The 16,861-nt window shown below is 34.6% G+C and overlaps 2 protein-coding genes across 2 annotated transcripts; one reads left to right on the plus strand and one right to left on the minus strand.

The window, feature by feature from the left end:
- Positions 1-12: 12 nt before the first annotated feature.
- On the plus strand, positions 13-891 carry LOC121778864. Its single transcript, XM_042176257.1, has one exon. The coding sequence runs from the start codon at positions 13-15 to the stop codon at positions 889-891; it is 879 nt and encodes a 292-aa protein (XP_042032191.1).
- Positions 892-2,466: 1,575 nt separating this feature from the next.
- Positions 2,467-3,365, minus strand: LOC121778865 (ethylene-responsive transcription factor ERF011-like). The gene is made up of 2 exons (XM_042176258.1): positions 3,322-3,365; positions 2,467-2,821 (listed from the first exon to the last, which is right to left on the minus strand). The coding sequence occupies exons 1-2, from the start codon at positions 3,363-3,365 to the stop codon at positions 2,467-2,469; spliced, it is 399 nt and encodes a 132-aa protein (XP_042032192.1).
- Positions 3,366-16,861: the final 13,496 nt, after the last annotated feature.

A 16,861-nucleotide genomic window follows, 5' to 3' on the forward strand; every position in this document is an offset into this window, starting at 1 on the left:
CTTTTAAATGTCATGGACCTATTTTCTACAATTGTTAAGGTTCTTATCATTATTGGAAAGAATGGCTCTAAATCGGATGATAAGTGCAAAGCTCAAGGCATTCTGTACTCAATGGAGTCATTTGAGTTTGTTTTTATGGCACAACTAATGACTACTATATTTGGGTACACTAACAATTTGTGTCTTGCTTTGCAAAGAAGGGATCAAGATATAATTAATGCTATGAGGCTTGTCTCTTTAACCAAAAATCAACTACAAAAAACGAGGGAGGATGGATGGGAGATTCACTTAAACAAGGTAATCTCATTTTGCAATAATCATGGCATTGTTGTTCCAGATTTGGAAGCTTGTTATGTGCCTCATGGAAGATCAAAGCGTTTTGTTCAACAAGTTTCCTATCGTCATCATTTTCGCATTGATGTGTTTATAGAGGTAATTGATTTATTACTTCAAGAATTTGACAATCGATTTGATGAAGTCAATATGGAGTTGATCAGATGCATGGCTTGCTTCAGTCCTAGAGATGGCTTCTCTTCTTTTGACAAAGAAAGTGTACTCAAACTTGCAACATTTTATCCTTCTGATTTTTCAAGCATTGATTTGAGGTCTCTTGATTGTCAACTTGATATATTCATGGAGGATATGAGAAGAGATAATGACTTTCAGAATTTGCAAGATCTTAGTTCTCTTTCAATGAAGCTTGTTGAAACAAAGAGGGATGTGGCTTACCCCTTTGTCTTTTTGCTTATCAAGTTGATTTTGATTCTTCCGGTTGCTACTGCAAGTGTAGAGAGTGTATTTTCTGGAATGACGTTTGTGAAGAATAAGTTGCGAAACAGAATTGGTGATGAACCTTTGAAAGATTGTTTGGTGACTTTCATTGAGAAATAAATGTTTCCACAAGTCTCTGATGATGATATAGCCCATCGCTTTGAGGAAATGAAGACTCGTAGAAAAATAAATTAGATGTTATGTTTAGTTTCTGGTTTATTTTGTTTTAAAATACACGAGTGCAAAATTGAATAATATTTCAAATATTATTTTACCGTTATTTTCTATTTTTTAAGTGTTATGTAATTATTTATCATACGACTCGTTCCCCAAGATGACAAATCCTGGATCCGCCACTGCCTCGAAATGAATCGAAGAAACACCTGATATTGGTTGCTACGGATGTACTGGGCTGAAGCTTGTTGACAATATGAGATTCAATTGCATCTTCAGCGGCATAAGCTGCATCAGCAATACGCATCTGCATCAGCAATACGCATCTCCAGTGGATCTGCTTCGTCGCTTTCAGAAACAGGGGACTTGTAAACCTTGAGAAATTCTTGCAGGAAGAGAACATTATCAGTGAGAGATTGAATTTGGTGTTTGTGGAAAGAAATGGGTGGGGAATGATGGTGCTCGATGTCATCTATGAGATGCATTAGAGAAACTAATGCTGCATAGGCTGCCATCATCTAACAAAACAGAAATATGGATTGGAATTTAATCACGATGGAACAAAACACATCACTATTAGTATGATTTTACTTCACTGTTGTTAACAAAACACATCACTGTTAGCATGATTTTACTTCACTGTTGTTAACAAAACACATCACTATTAGCATGATTTTACTTCACCCTTGTTAAAAAAACACATCACTATTAGCATGATTTTACTTCACTGTTGTTAACAAAACACATCACTGTTAGCATGATTTTACTTCACTGTTGTTAACAAAACACATCACTATTAGCATGATTTTACTTCACCCTTGTTAAAAAAACACATCACTATTAGCATGATTTTACTTCACCCTTGTTAAAAAAACACATCACTGTTAGCATGATTTTACTTCACTGTTGTTAACAAAACACATCACTATTAGCATGATTTTACTTCACTGTTGTTAACAAAACACATCACTATTAGCATGATTTTACTTCACTTTTGTTAACAAAACACATCACTATTAGCATGATTTTACTTCACTGTTGTTAACAAAACACATCACTGTTAGCATGATTCTACTTCACTGTTGTTAACAAAACACATCACTGTTAGCATGATTCTACTTCACTCTTGATAACAAAACACATCACTATTAGCATGATTTTACTTCACTCTTGTTAACAAATAATCGTATTTATTACTCAAATACGAAAATTATTATTTTTTGAATTAAATGCTAGTAAGCATTAAATAAACTACTACTCCATATAAAATTAATTAAATTTCATTTAAAATGAAGATAAGAATTAATAGGAATATTAATTAATAACGCCAATCTTTGAACATTGAATACCGACTGTGCGTCTGTTCACATATCTTCACCATCTCAAATCTAAGAGACAGAGAGAGACAAATCCACTCATTTCAAATGTTGGAAACTGTTCAATTAGCCTCGGAATGTGTGATTCGCGTATATCATCCGCCTCGGAATGTGTGATTCGCGTATATCATCCGCAAAAATACAATCAATAGAAGCTCAAATTATTCAAACCAAACCAAACGGAGGTGGAGAGGTCTTGGTGGCCGTACTCGGGGGACGAAGTCGGGGAAGTTGAGGCTGTGGGGCCGCGGAGGAGGAAGACGGCGGTGTCGTATGTGCGGGCGGCGGCGACTGGGGAGGAGTAGGAGCCAAGCCTGATTCTGGAGCGCTTGTTGGGTTCCCTGATCTCCACCACCCATTTCCCCCACTTGCGCATCCGAATCCCGCGGCAGGGCTTCTTCTCCGCCGCCTGCTTCCGCTTGCTCAGATTCTCGGAGCTCAACGAAGAATTCGTTCTCAAACGAATTGAATTTGTGAATTTGCCAATGACGTAATTTTGGCTGCAATGACAATTATACCGCCGTATTGTTATTGTGGAATAAATTTGTGATTGAGGGAACTAATTTCTCCTTAAATTCGAAAATTACATGTCTAGCCATTGATTTTCTTGATCTTGTGGCTGTAAATTGTTCTCTAGTTATGTAGTTAATGATCATTTGTCCTAAATTACTACTACTACTATATATATATATATACCTATATATATATATATATATATAGAAGTGATCACATGATAACCCTTATTTTACATAATAATCCCTCCGTCAGCGAATAGGAGTTTCAATTTTTTATTTTAGTACGTCCGCGAATAAGAATCTCGTTTCACTTTTACCATAAATGATAATAAAGTCTCACATTCTACTAACTTATTCCACTTACATTTCATTTAAAACTAATACTCCGTGCCTTCAAGTGAGACCTTTATCTCACTAACTTTTTTTCACCCACTTTTTTTCAATATTTCTTAAAATTCATGACTTCAAGAAATGAGAGTTCTAACGGGGATAGAGGGAGTAACTTAATAGCAAAATCTGGACTACCCATGTTTTTAATCATGTGGCCGGAATCGATCCTTCCTTTTTTACTGAATTTTTAAATGAGAAGGGAAATTTTGACATTTAAATATAACAACGCACCTCACGGTTATTCATCTCTATCCTATATGTAGATCAATTTTTCTCTCCTAAAATAATTCAAAATTCAAAATTTCTCTTTTTAATTTAAATTTACATAAAGTATATCTAATTAAAGATAATTTTACGACGATTCCAACAATATCCTAATTGCATAGTATATATCAAATGCTGAAAAAATGATATTATACGTTCATAAAATAATATGGTGTTGTTGATGTTTGTTGAATCTCTCTTCCTAAAAAAATTGAAACTTTGGTGCATAAAATGATATTTTTTCTGCGTAAAATTATACTTTTAGAGTATAAAATGATATTGTAATGTTGATATTTGTTGTTATTGTCTTCTTGAAAAATGATACTTTTGGTCAATAAAATGATAGTACTTTTAAACATCTAAATTTCCTATAATGAACTACAAATAAAGTTGTAACGAACTATGCGTTGTTTTATAATGATGTGTTTGACGTTTAACGTTTAATAATAAAATTGCAAACTCTAAACTTCTCCACACAGTGTCAACACATTGCAAAATATCAAAATTTTGATGTCAACTGATACGAGAATATCTCTACAAATATCCCCAAATCTCTCTTATTTAGTTTAGCATTGATTTAGCATACCCTTTCATATATTCGTAGTATCTTTATTTCTTATTCCCTAAGTCAGAGTAGTCTTATAAATAGGAGATATTGTATTCTTCTATTCCATTCAAGAAATATCAATTTATCTTTTATCGTCACTTTATCTTTTATCGTCTTCTTTATTTTCTCGCAACCCTAGTTTGGAGCTGATCCCGGGGAAAGCCCGAGACGTCCACTTTTATCCCTCCGTCGTCGACCTCTCGCCGTCGTCGGAATCTTGTTAAGGGAACTTATCCCTTAACAATTGGTGCTCTCGTTGAGAGCTCAATTTTCATTGTTGAACTCATGTCGGATACTCACTCAATCGTCGGTCTCATGGAACCGATGTGCTTCGTGCCTGTGGTTACAGACCCGGTGATATCGCAGGCGGTGGAGTCGCCCTCCCTTGACCCGATTAAGGTGATGTTCGAGCAATTGCTGGCGGGTTTGGCTAGATTGGAGAATCGGATGGATGATTACGATCGCGGGAGCCACACGCTACGGCCCGATCCGGAACTGCCGGAGAGTCGCGCGCCGCCGCGATCATTGGAGACTCCTCTGCCGTTCATTCCACCTTTCACGGCGGTATCGGTCGCTACGACACACATGCCGATGACCGCAACTGCGTTCAGCCGTTCTGAAGGGTTTCGCATAAACCCTAATCTCCCGACAGGCGCGCCACGGAGGGGGTTCACACAGCAGCCTTCGACCTGGGATTTGCCGCCTTCGTCGCGAACCCTACCCTCATCTTGGGACCTGCCGGTCGCGACGCGCACACAACACGGGGCGCAATGGGGGGCTCCTTCCGCCTCGCATAACCCTACGCCATGGGATCCATGGGGTAACCGTGTCCCCGATCAATGGGGTCCAAACGAGCAGTCATCGTGGGACCTTCCACCCACGTCGCGAGGTCACCACGCATCGTGGGATCGGCCAGCCGCAACAGTCGCGGCACAGCCGCAATTAGGGTTCGGTGGGCAGCCCTCTCGTGGCCCACACCGCACAACCCTATCGGAGACCAACCCTTGGGAGCGTCAAGGGTCCAGCTGCTACGGGAATCGACCTAGAACGGCGACTTCATGGGATAACCCAGCCTTTCGGCATGAGATTCACGATGGGGGACATCTGCCCGCGTGGGATGGCCCGTGGGGCAGACACGACAGGGCCGGTTATTCCGAACCCTCACGTTATGATCATCGCTCAGAGAAACCACGATATGAGGAGATGAAGCCGCCGTGCTTCGACGGGTCTGATGCAGTCAATTGGATATCGCGCGTGCCGGTGGTGGTAGGCGAGGCTAATGAGTACGGATGCTATGGCCATGGCTCCGCTCACATCCATTTTCCTAAATTGGAGTGCAATCTGAATAGTGATGTGTGCAGGAATGCGCGTGAAGTGAATAAACAAAAATGGGAAGACTCTTATTCAATGAGTTGGGTGACGCAGATGGAGTATTCATATGATAACGCGAGAGATTTTGTTTTTTCGGAATGCCGAGTGGCGGAAGAAGATCGTTGTGATGAATGGGAAAGAGTACATTCCACGGACTCTATATTTGAGACAAAAGCAAAGGAGGTCTTAGTTCGTGATGTGGCTACTTCAGATACAGAAGATGTAACTATCCCGACCAGTGGCTTGCCAGTAATTCAAGATGAAGATGTTCATGTGTCGAAGAATGTCGTTGAGGCTCGGGATGAGGCAGAGCCGGTGATTGGAAGCCCCACCATAATTGGTGACGCAACAAAGAAATCGCCTGCTCCTATTGCGATGCAGCTCAAGGTATTGACTGCAACTTTATCGCGGTTTCCGGCTTCGCTTTTTGTGCCATTCCTCGAAGGGAAGAAGGTTTTTGAGCCATTCATCGATATGTCATCCATAGCAGGCATCGAGCCTCACTCGGTGAATGTTTATGGGAATATTGAAGGAAGTCGTTCAATTATTCGGTGGGCATTTGATCCGGGGGGAGTTATCTCGCCAAAGCTGTTCAGTGGGGGGTTATTCTCGCAGTGCCGTGGTTCCCACCTTGAGGACAAGGTGGATTTTAACCGCGGGGGAGTTGATACGAGAATATCTCTACAAATATCCCCAAATCTCTCTTATTTAGTTTAGCATTGATTTAGCATACCCTTTCATATATTCGTAGTATCTTTATTTCTTATTCCCTAAGTCAGAGTAGTCTTATAAATAGGAGATATTGTATTCTTCTATTCCATTCAAGAAATATCAATTTATCTTTTATCGTCACTTTATCTTTTATCGTCTTCTTTATTTTCTCGCAACCCTAGTTTGGAGCTGATCCCGGGGAAAGCCCGAGACGTCCACTTTTATCCCTCCGTCGTCGACCTCTCGCCGTCGTCGGAATCTTGTTAAGGGTACTTATCCCTTAACATCAACACACATGCAACATATTTCCAATACAGCGTCAACACAACGTCAATAGATAAAAACTGAAGGAATGAATCTTGAAGTCTTCGTCTACTCTATTCCTTGCTCCAAATCCTAAGTTATATGATGGATGATGAATGATGGAATGAAGAGTGTATGTCTTGGACAGTGAATTCTGATCTTTGAAATGGATGCTCGTCTCTTTTGAAACCGGTTTAATATACAATTGGTAAAGTAAGAGAATTGTGAGAAAAAGTAATAAAAATAGTGTTGATGGATTATGAGATCTTTATTATTGTGATGTATAATTGATTCAAAACTTTTTATATTTAGACTTAGTTCAATTTTAGGGAATTACAAAAAATGGTCAAACAATTGTGTTTTCTTAGGAGGGTTCACGGCGGGAGTATACTGATATTGAATTTAACATGTTATAAAATTGGATATGCATGTAAGTATTATATCTAAATGTTGGAAAGAAATCAGGGGAGATCAAATCACAAGGAAATAAATCAAGAAGATATAGAATTTATATTGTGATTAGTAATTACCGTGTAATTGGCATTAGGGTAAATCTTTACCTTATTTTGTATCTCCCTATATAAAGGGGATGTATATCATGGAATAATTTAAGTTGAATGAGAATTAAGCCTTTCAACACTATGAGCGTGTTTGATAACTTAGTAATACAAAGATTGAAAATTATATATGGACATTACTAATTGTTTGATATCATAGTTACGCTTAACTCAAAGCCTAATATAAGACAAGGGCACTCTCCAATCTTACCAAAATTATAACTTTAACCATGTTTATGTAACCCACCAATTTGTCAAGTTAAGCCATGTTATTTAATATACTCCCTCCGTCCCATGCTACTCGCACTTTTCATTTTAGGCCGTAAATTTGGGATTGATTTTTTTGTGTAATTAAAAAAGAATTTTAGGTGTAATGAGACATCACTTAATAAAAGAGCTCTTAACTTAAACTAACATATTAATTAAATGCATTAATTTTAACTTAAATTATAAATAGTGTAAGGACTTTGTGACGAGCCGAAAAGCAAACGTGCGAGTAGCACGGGACGGAGGGAGTACTATACAAATTTAGATAATTTCTTTTCTATCAAACAACAACGAAAAAAAAATCATATCTTTGCATATCTTGACATGAAGCCCGTATTTCTTATCTTGATTCACATATCTTCTCATATCCCATCTTTTTTATCAAACGAGTCCTATATGTATGTAAATAGGTATTCATAACTATTGGGCATAAGGAATGCTAATGTTACTTTAAATTTGGTCTATGTTTGCCTCTTTTAGGTCATTAAACTTGAAAAAAATCACATTATAAATTTATGAAAATATATAGTTTTGGGATATAGTAAAAATATTCCATTGCATAATGAAAGTAAAATATATCTTTATATGTGATTAAAACGTACTATCAATGGACGTATGGTTAATATACAAGAACAATAGTATATAATCACAGTAATCCAATTGGACGACGAACATGATAATTAAAAAAAAATATCATGCCTTAAAATTAAAATATGATGGACATTATCATTCAGTATTTTGGACAAAGTACATGTAATGTAATGGATTCACACAATAAATGTTTAAATATTAAATGAAATTCAATTAATATGTAACTGAGATATCATATAATGAAATCAAGATTTGAGATCTAGTACTGCTAACGTATTTAAGGTGATAAAATGCATGCAAAATCTTGTATCAAACCTGTAAATTATATACTACTATTAATTAAGTAAATAAATAAAATCAATATGTATATTTAGGGGTGGTTCGGTACGATATACAATACTCTGAGTGTCATACCGTATACCATACCGAAAGTTCCGGTATGACAAAACACCATACCGATACCGTACCGAATTTTTCGGTATACCGAAAATTCGGTAAGGTAGTTTTTTATACCGTTACCATACCGTGTTTTCGGTATACCGTACTTTTGCGGTATATCGAAATGCGGTACGACATACCGTTATACCTGTTATACCGGAAAAAAAATCTATTATACCCAAAATATTCAAAAAAACAATTCTAGTGTTCAACTACTTCAAAAAGTCCAAAACAATTAAACTTCACCACAATCAAATATATATGGGGAACGGTAAGGTTCTACTACCTCCTTAGCAAACAGATCAAAACCCTTGGATAATTGGATTGGATGATTGTGATAAGCTACATATTAGACTAAAATGCTACATTATTAGTCAAGTTACATTATTACACTAAAATGCTACATTATTTTACTAATATAGTACATTATTAGATAAGTTACATTATTAGACTAATAATCTACTTTATTAGATGACACATGACATTAATCTAACCGTTAGATCACAAGATCCAATAGATAACAAGTGTTTCACCTGTTGAAAATGAATACATCACCCCTATAAATATATGTTTATATATGTAATAATCAATCGGTATACCGGTATACCACGGTATACCGAAGTGTCAGTATATATCTACGATTCGGTATGCCGGTATATACCGGTATGCCGAATCTTCGGTATACCACGGTATACCGCGGTATAGGAAATCTAATACCTTTACCTTACCGAAAAATCGGTATTTTTCAGTACGATAAGTCCGGTATTCCGGTATTTCGGTATAATTCTCCACCTCTATGTATATTCCCCAACTACCATTTTCTATTTTTCTTATTTTTTTTAATTTCCATTTTTTCTTAATTAAATCCATTAGATTTGATAGTCCAATTAATTAAATATATGATTGTTTTTATTTTTTCATACAAAAAAGGTTGAAACACCAACCCTAATGGCCCCCCACATCCCGGTCCGACAGTATTGTGAGGGGTATTAAATCAGGGTACGCAGTGACCCGCTAAGGGGGAGAGATTATTTTTATTCATAAACCATAGAGTATGAATTTGATCGCCAACCCACCCGGACTAGGCCTCATTATAGCCGTTGGGAAAAAAACTTAATTCAGGGAAAATTAAAAAAAAAAGAAAAATATTTTTCCACTTCCCAAAAAATATATCCATTTTCTTCCCACTTTTAATTTATTTTTTCATTTTTTTACCCTAAAATTAACAATTTTCATCTATAAATACCCCCATTTACCAAAAATAATCTCTCTCTCAAATTCTCTAAACACTCTCTCTTGCAAACATGTCCGGCGGTTGGAACCACAATTGGTTCAGGAGTCCGTCATCCGCGTCGCTGGATATGGTTTTTTGGCCCCTCCTCCTACCCAAGGCTCAGAAATTTCGGGTGGCTACAGTCCGTCCTTACCCAGTGGACATGCAATTCCCCACTTTTAGGATGTAATTTTAAATTTAAATTCCCACTTTCAGGTCCCTACACGAAATTTGTAGGATTTTTTTAACTTTTGTGAATTTAAATTATGCAATTCCCACTTTATAGGATGTAATTTTTATTTTGGAGGATTTTTAGTTATGCACTTTTTTTATTTTTAGGAATTTGTAATTGTATTTTCGAGTTGATTAATGTATTTTATTATTTATGGAAGTGTTTTGAGTAATGGAAGTATTTAAATTGAATTATAGAATAAAAAATAAATAAAAGTGTGCATTATCTAAGAGCATCATTGAAGGTATTGTGCTTAGTTAAGAGCAGAGAATAAAAAATGGATAAAAGTGGGCCTGAGCCCACAACCGTGATAACTCTTATTTTATATAATAACTCAATAACTAAATCTGGACCACACATCTTTTAATCATGTGGGTGAAAATTGATCCCTCATTTTTTATTTAATTTTTAAATGAGAATGACAATTTTGGCATTTGAATATAACAACTCATCTCACAATTGTTCATCTCCATCTATTTGAAGATCAATTTCTATCCAAAAATATAATTCAAAATTTTAAATTTCTCATAAACTTTTTTAATTTACATAATTTTTTTACAAAAAATTATATCAAATTAAAGATAATTTTATGATGATTCCAACGAAATCCTAATTGCATAGTATTATATCAAAAGCTGAAAAAAACGATATTATACGTTTATAAAATGATATGGTGTTGTTGATATTTGTTGAAACTGTCTTCCTTAAAAATGATATTTTTGTTGCTACTTTTCTTTATTTTTCATTTTATTATTCATTATTCTTAACTTTATTTTTTTTCATAATTTATTTTCTAAGAAAAATTTATAGAAAAAAATAACATTAACTAGAATAATTTATAGTTCTATTAGAATAGTTTGATTAAATTTTTATATTAATTAAATGTGGAGGTGTCCAAATAATAGGATTTGAATGTAGCTATGTTCATTTTTCTCAATGTATTGTTTATAATGTCCAATAAAATAACAATTAATATAATTTATATAATGTGATATCCTTGACCTGAAACATGCATCATTTTGCATTATTGCATATTTTTTTTGGCAAGACATAATATACATATTATGTGGGTATCATAAGAATCTTTTTTTTCCACTTCAGTAGTAATAAATAAAATTATTTATTATATGGGCTAAACATAATTATAAAGTTAGATGAATAACTTAATTAAAGTCACTTGCATATTATATATACGTATTGCATATATACAAATAGTCAGTTATGTGTGCATATATATACACTATTTAGTTATATTTTAGTACAATATAGTTTTATGTGTGTGCATGGGATTTAAAGTAATACTTAGGGAGAGTAGGGAAAGAAAAGAAAATAATTCTTTATACTAGTCTAGTTTATGAGATAGGTTTGGTAATAGATACGTGTCACTTTTATATCAAGTGTAACTAAGCTTCATAGTAAGGCGGTTATATTATTTCAAAGTAAAAATATATTAAAAAAAATGAAAAAAAAGGATTCAGAAGAGGTTAAACCAAGTAGAAAAAGAGAAAGCTCCTACACTTTAGAATTTTCGAGTTTTAAAGGTAAAGGCAGAGGATTAACTAAATTATGTACTTTTCTAGCATATTATGTATTTATTTGAAAGACTGAACTAGAGACCAAATTTGGGCCATTAGATCTAGTTTTTTTGATGAGATGTGCTGCTGTGTAAATTTTTCGGTCTTCATTATAATCCCATTTTACTTCATTGTATAGGTTTATTACTTCATTCCGTACGTAATACCTTGAAACTACCTCATTTAATTTCTGAATTTCGCCAAATATCACGTAAAATGATATATGTTAGGTTTATTGCATAGAATGATAGTCTTGCCGGATAGAATGATACTCAACTTCATAAAAAAAAGGCGGAGGGGTAAATATGTCATTTAGCTCATTTAATTTCTGAATTTCACCAAATATCACGTAAAATGATAAAATGATACATGTTAGGTTTATTGCATAGAATGATAGTTTTGCCGTATAGAATGATACTCTGAGTTGATAAAATGATACTTTTGACTGACTGATAAAATGATAAAATGATAGGTCTATTGCATAGAATGATAGTTTTGCCGGATAGAATGATACTCTGAGTTGATAAAATGATAATCTGAATGATAAAATGATACTCTGAATTTCGCCAAATATCACGTAAAATGATAAAATGATAAAATGATAGGTTTATTGCATAGAATGATAGTTTTGCCAGATAGAATGATACTCTGAGTTGATAAAATGATACTCTGAATTTCGCCAAATATCACGTAAAATGATAAAATGATAGGTTTATTGCATAGAATGATAGTTTTGCCGGATAGAATGATACTCTGAGTTGATAAAATGATACTTTTGACTAAGTGATAATATGATAAAATGATATATGTTAGGTTTATTGCATAGAATGATTGGTTTGCCGGATGGAATGATACTTTCAGCCGATAGAATGATAGTTTTGCCGGATAGAATGATACTTTCAGCCGATAGAATGATAGTTTTGCTGGATAGAATGATACTTTCAGCCTATAGAATGATAGGTATTTTTTGTGTATAAAATGAAATTTTTGTTTAATAAAATGATACTTTTACATGATAAAATGATAATCTAAGCGGATAAAATGACAGTAACCTTATAAAAATGATACTCTAAGTTGATAAAATGATACGTTTACTGCTTTGTAAGTTTGTATATTATGTATTGTGCCGATTATATTAGGTTTATTGCATAGAATGATAGTTTTGCCGGATAGAATGATACTCTGAGTTGATAAAATGATACTCTGAATGATTAAACGATACTCTGAATTTCGCCAAATATCACGTAAAATGATAAAATGATAGGTTTATTGCATAGAATGATAGTTTTGCCGGATAGAATGATACTCTGAGTTGATAAAATGATACTTTTGACTAAGTGATAAAATGATAAAATGATATATGTTAGGTTTATTGCATAGAATGATAGGTTTGCCGGATGGAATGATACTTTCAGCCGATAGAATGATAGTTTTGCCGGATAGAATGATACTTTTAGCCGATAGAATGATAGTTTTGCTGGATAGAATGATACTTTCAGCCGATAGAATGATAGGTATTTTTTGTGTATAAAATGACATTTTTGTTTAATAAAATGATACTTTTACATGATAAAATGATAATCTAAGCGGATAAAATGACAATAACCTTATAAAAATGATACTCTAAGTTGATAAAATGATACGTTTACTGCTTTGTAAGTTTGTATATTATGTATTGTGCCGATTATATTAGGTTTATTGCATAGAATGATAGTTTTGCCGGATAGAATGATACTCTGAGTTGATCAAATGATACTCTGAATTTCGACAAATATCACGTAAAATGATAAATGATAGGTTTATTGGATAGAATGATAGTTTTGCCGGATAGAATGATACTATGAGTTGATAAAATGAAACTCTTGACTGATAAAATGATAAAATGATACTCACAGCAGATAGAATGATACTTTAGTTGATAAAATGATACATTTGGAGGATAGAATGATAGTTTTGCCGGATAGAATGATAGTTTAATTTCGCAGCCGATAAAATGATACTTCGACCAAAAGTATCATTATAAGCCAAAAGTATCATTTTATCAAGTGCAACTATCATTTTACCTTGTGAAACTATCATTTTATCCCCTAAAACTATCATTTTATACCCTGAAACCATCATTTTATTATTTTACCCACTGAAACTACATAAGCTGACACTTTAAACTGATAAAATGATTTCCTAAGCGGATAAAATGACAGTAACCTTATAAAAAGATATATAAGCTGAAGAAATGGCATATAAGTTGATAAAATGATAGTTTAACATGACAAAATGTCTTACAAATTACTATCATCTTTACGAGGTTCAAACTCTCTTATCATCTTTTCAACATTGATTTCCCCCTTTTTCCTATCATTCTTAAACTTCTCCTGTATCTTTGTACATGTCTCTAAAGCCCTCTTGTTAGTTTCTCCTACAAGCAATGCTTTAGAATATTTGGCACGAAGTTTTATGAAAGCCTCTGTGCCATTCTTCGTTAAACCTGAAATCCAGTTACTACCACCCATGTAAGTCTCCATGTGGCGCATAACATAAACTCCACAGTCGACTTTATTTGTATTGTTCTGCCATGGTAGAATCATGTGTCTTGTTTTTGTCTTGTTGACAATACTCTCCATTGTTGGATTAACACCATTTCCGAGATAAATTCGGAAGAATATTTTCTATTCAAATAAGACAAAACATACATGATGTTGATTAAAAATGATATTATGTTTGGTAGTAAATGATATTGAATGCATTTAACTAAACATACCAGTGTAGTTGGTGCAGCTCCATATTTCTGCTTTGCCACCTCTTCAGTAACCAGAGAATTGTCAATCACTTCCAGCAATTGCATTTTGAGATTGAAGCACATGACATAAAAATGATCGTGCACCCATATCGGAAAGAATATCTGATTTTCAAAACATTATATAAAATGTCATTTTCAATAATATAGGTAAGTTGTTCTGTAATGTATATCTCATTATGACTTACCAGGTCATATTTTTCCCATTTGAAATCTTCAATCTTTGACACAAATTCAGTTAAAGATGTGGATAATTTTTCAAAAGCATTGGCTTCAGTCCAATCAGCTTTCTTCGCGGCAACATTGAATCGCTGTCATGTTTACATTTTTGTAAATAAATTTAACTTTTAATGTAACGCTATTACTTATTTACACGTTTACTGTACCGTAGGTTCGGTGCTGATGAAAAGACGACTCGGAGATGCATTTGATTTGAATTTTTCATTCATGTTGAGGTACACGACCCATGCATCTATAATGTTGATACCGATGTAGGTACGTGGAGCAAGAGTGTGGAAGTCAATCTTAAACATGCTGATCATGTTGTTCTCATAAACCATATCATAGCTGATTTCAAAATCATATTTAATGTTAGTTAAAAGAATTTAATAAGAATATAATTATGTAATTCAAAACTTACAGTTCGTCTTCTTCATATGTCATCAACCAGTACATAATTTCCTTCTCGTCTTTATTAAGTTTTCCTTTTAAACTTACTGCCCTGACATTGAAGGGAGAGCACAGTGCTTCAACAATTTTCTTTGTTGTTCTGGGCACTTTCTCCTTTTCACCTTCAGGTTCTTTGGAAACCTTCTTCTTCCCTTTGGTCTTTTCCAAAACATCTTCTCTGTCTCTTAAAAGCTTCATCGTCTCCGGTTTGACCATGTATATCCTCCAAGACAGTGGATATTATGGCACATGCTATTTGGTCCTTTCATTCAAAAATATAAATTGTTATTGACATAAGGGATATTATTTTACCCAACGGAACTCAAATTATCAGCAAAAGTATCATTTATCAGCCAAAAATCTAAAGCTATCATTATGAAACAAAAATTTCATTTTATCACTGAAACTGTCATTTTATTCCACAGAAAATATCATTTTATCATTTTATGCAAAAGTATCATTTTATCATTTGAAACTATCATTTTATGATGCAAAAGTATTATTTTTCAAATAAAACAGAGCAACCAAAAAAACATCATCAAACCTATATCATCTTAACCATATAAACAATCATTTTATGTACTTAAACTATCATTTTTAAAAGATACCTCAAATTCATCATCGAGAGACAATTCAACTTCTTTCTCTGGAACTTTTTCCTTCTCTTGTTGAGCCTCTGGAAGTTTTTCCTTCTCCATATCCTTCTCTCGATTAAAATTTAGATTCTCATCAGGAGTCTGGTTATCTTCGGGTATCAGAGTGAATGTAGGGAACTCATCCCTATTTTTCAGTATATAAGTCCTCTCAGCAGCTTTAGTAAGCTCAATCATGATATCAATCCATTCAGGATAATCAATATCATCATTGTTCATATCATTTGACCGAGAGTTCTGACTTTCTGCAACACTCTGCATACCTTCATCTCTTATGCCCATTGCAGTTCTTGTTGTGTCGCAAATAATCTTAAAGCTATTTAGATTCCTGATTTCATATGGGGCTCCTTGAAGGACATCAACCATTTTCGACATTGAGGCTCTCCACTCACTGGCAGCCTCCTTCCATTGATCTATGAAAGTCTTTTCCTGACTTCCACTGGTTTTCCCCTCTTTGTCCTGATCATCCATCTCCAATGATCTTACAACTTCAGGTACATCATCTTCACATTCAGATTGAACCTCATCATTCTCTTCATTTGGTTGCTTTTTATATCGGTCATACTTATGACCGAGACCAAACTGTGAAGCACTCATCTCTGCTCTTTGCCTTTCTTTGAGCAGTTCGGCAGTCCAACCCTTAACTGTTGGATAGCATCTTGGCACCATTTTTCTTTGAAACACAATTCTGTCCACGTAACCGGCCTACATTAACAAAAAATAAATATTAGTTTTTCTGTAAATAGATTCATAGACAATGGAAAAAAAATATATTCTTACCACCACAAAGATAGCCGGTCCTGTAAATATCTTTCTTGGGTTATTTCTCTGATGGTTCCGCGAATTTCTGATGTTAGTAAATGCTGGTAGAGAATGAAAACTACAACACACAGAATTTACGTGGTTCGATTTACTGAAGTAAATCTACGTCCACGGGAAGAAGGGAGGGCAAGATTGTATTGCTTGATCTGTTTTCTACAGCTTACAAATACAAACTTGCTATTTGCTATTTTATCTCTAGAGAGCTTAACCTTCTTCTATCTGATCTAAGTTCTATTTATATCTTGAACTAAGATCGTGGCTTGCATCACCACCCTAAGTCGTGGATGTCGTGTAGGTCATGGCCTAAGATCGTGGATGTAGCGTAGGTCATGGCCTACGATCGTGGCCTGAGTTGACACCACGTGGTAGTGGGTGTGTTGGACATCCTGTATGGGTCCACTAACTCCTTGTTCGGTCGAATACTGAGACCGAACTGCTTTGGTTGCCGATCTGAGAGTAGAGCTTGATGCCGACCTGAGAGCAGAGCTTGATTGGATGGCTTTTACCGA

This window comes from Salvia splendens, chromosome 19, assembly GCF_004379255.2.
Source record: "Salvia splendens isolate huo1 chromosome 19, SspV2, whole genome shotgun sequence".
Taxonomy (NCBI): Eukaryota; Viridiplantae; Streptophyta; class Magnoliopsida; order Lamiales; family Lamiaceae; genus Salvia; species Salvia splendens.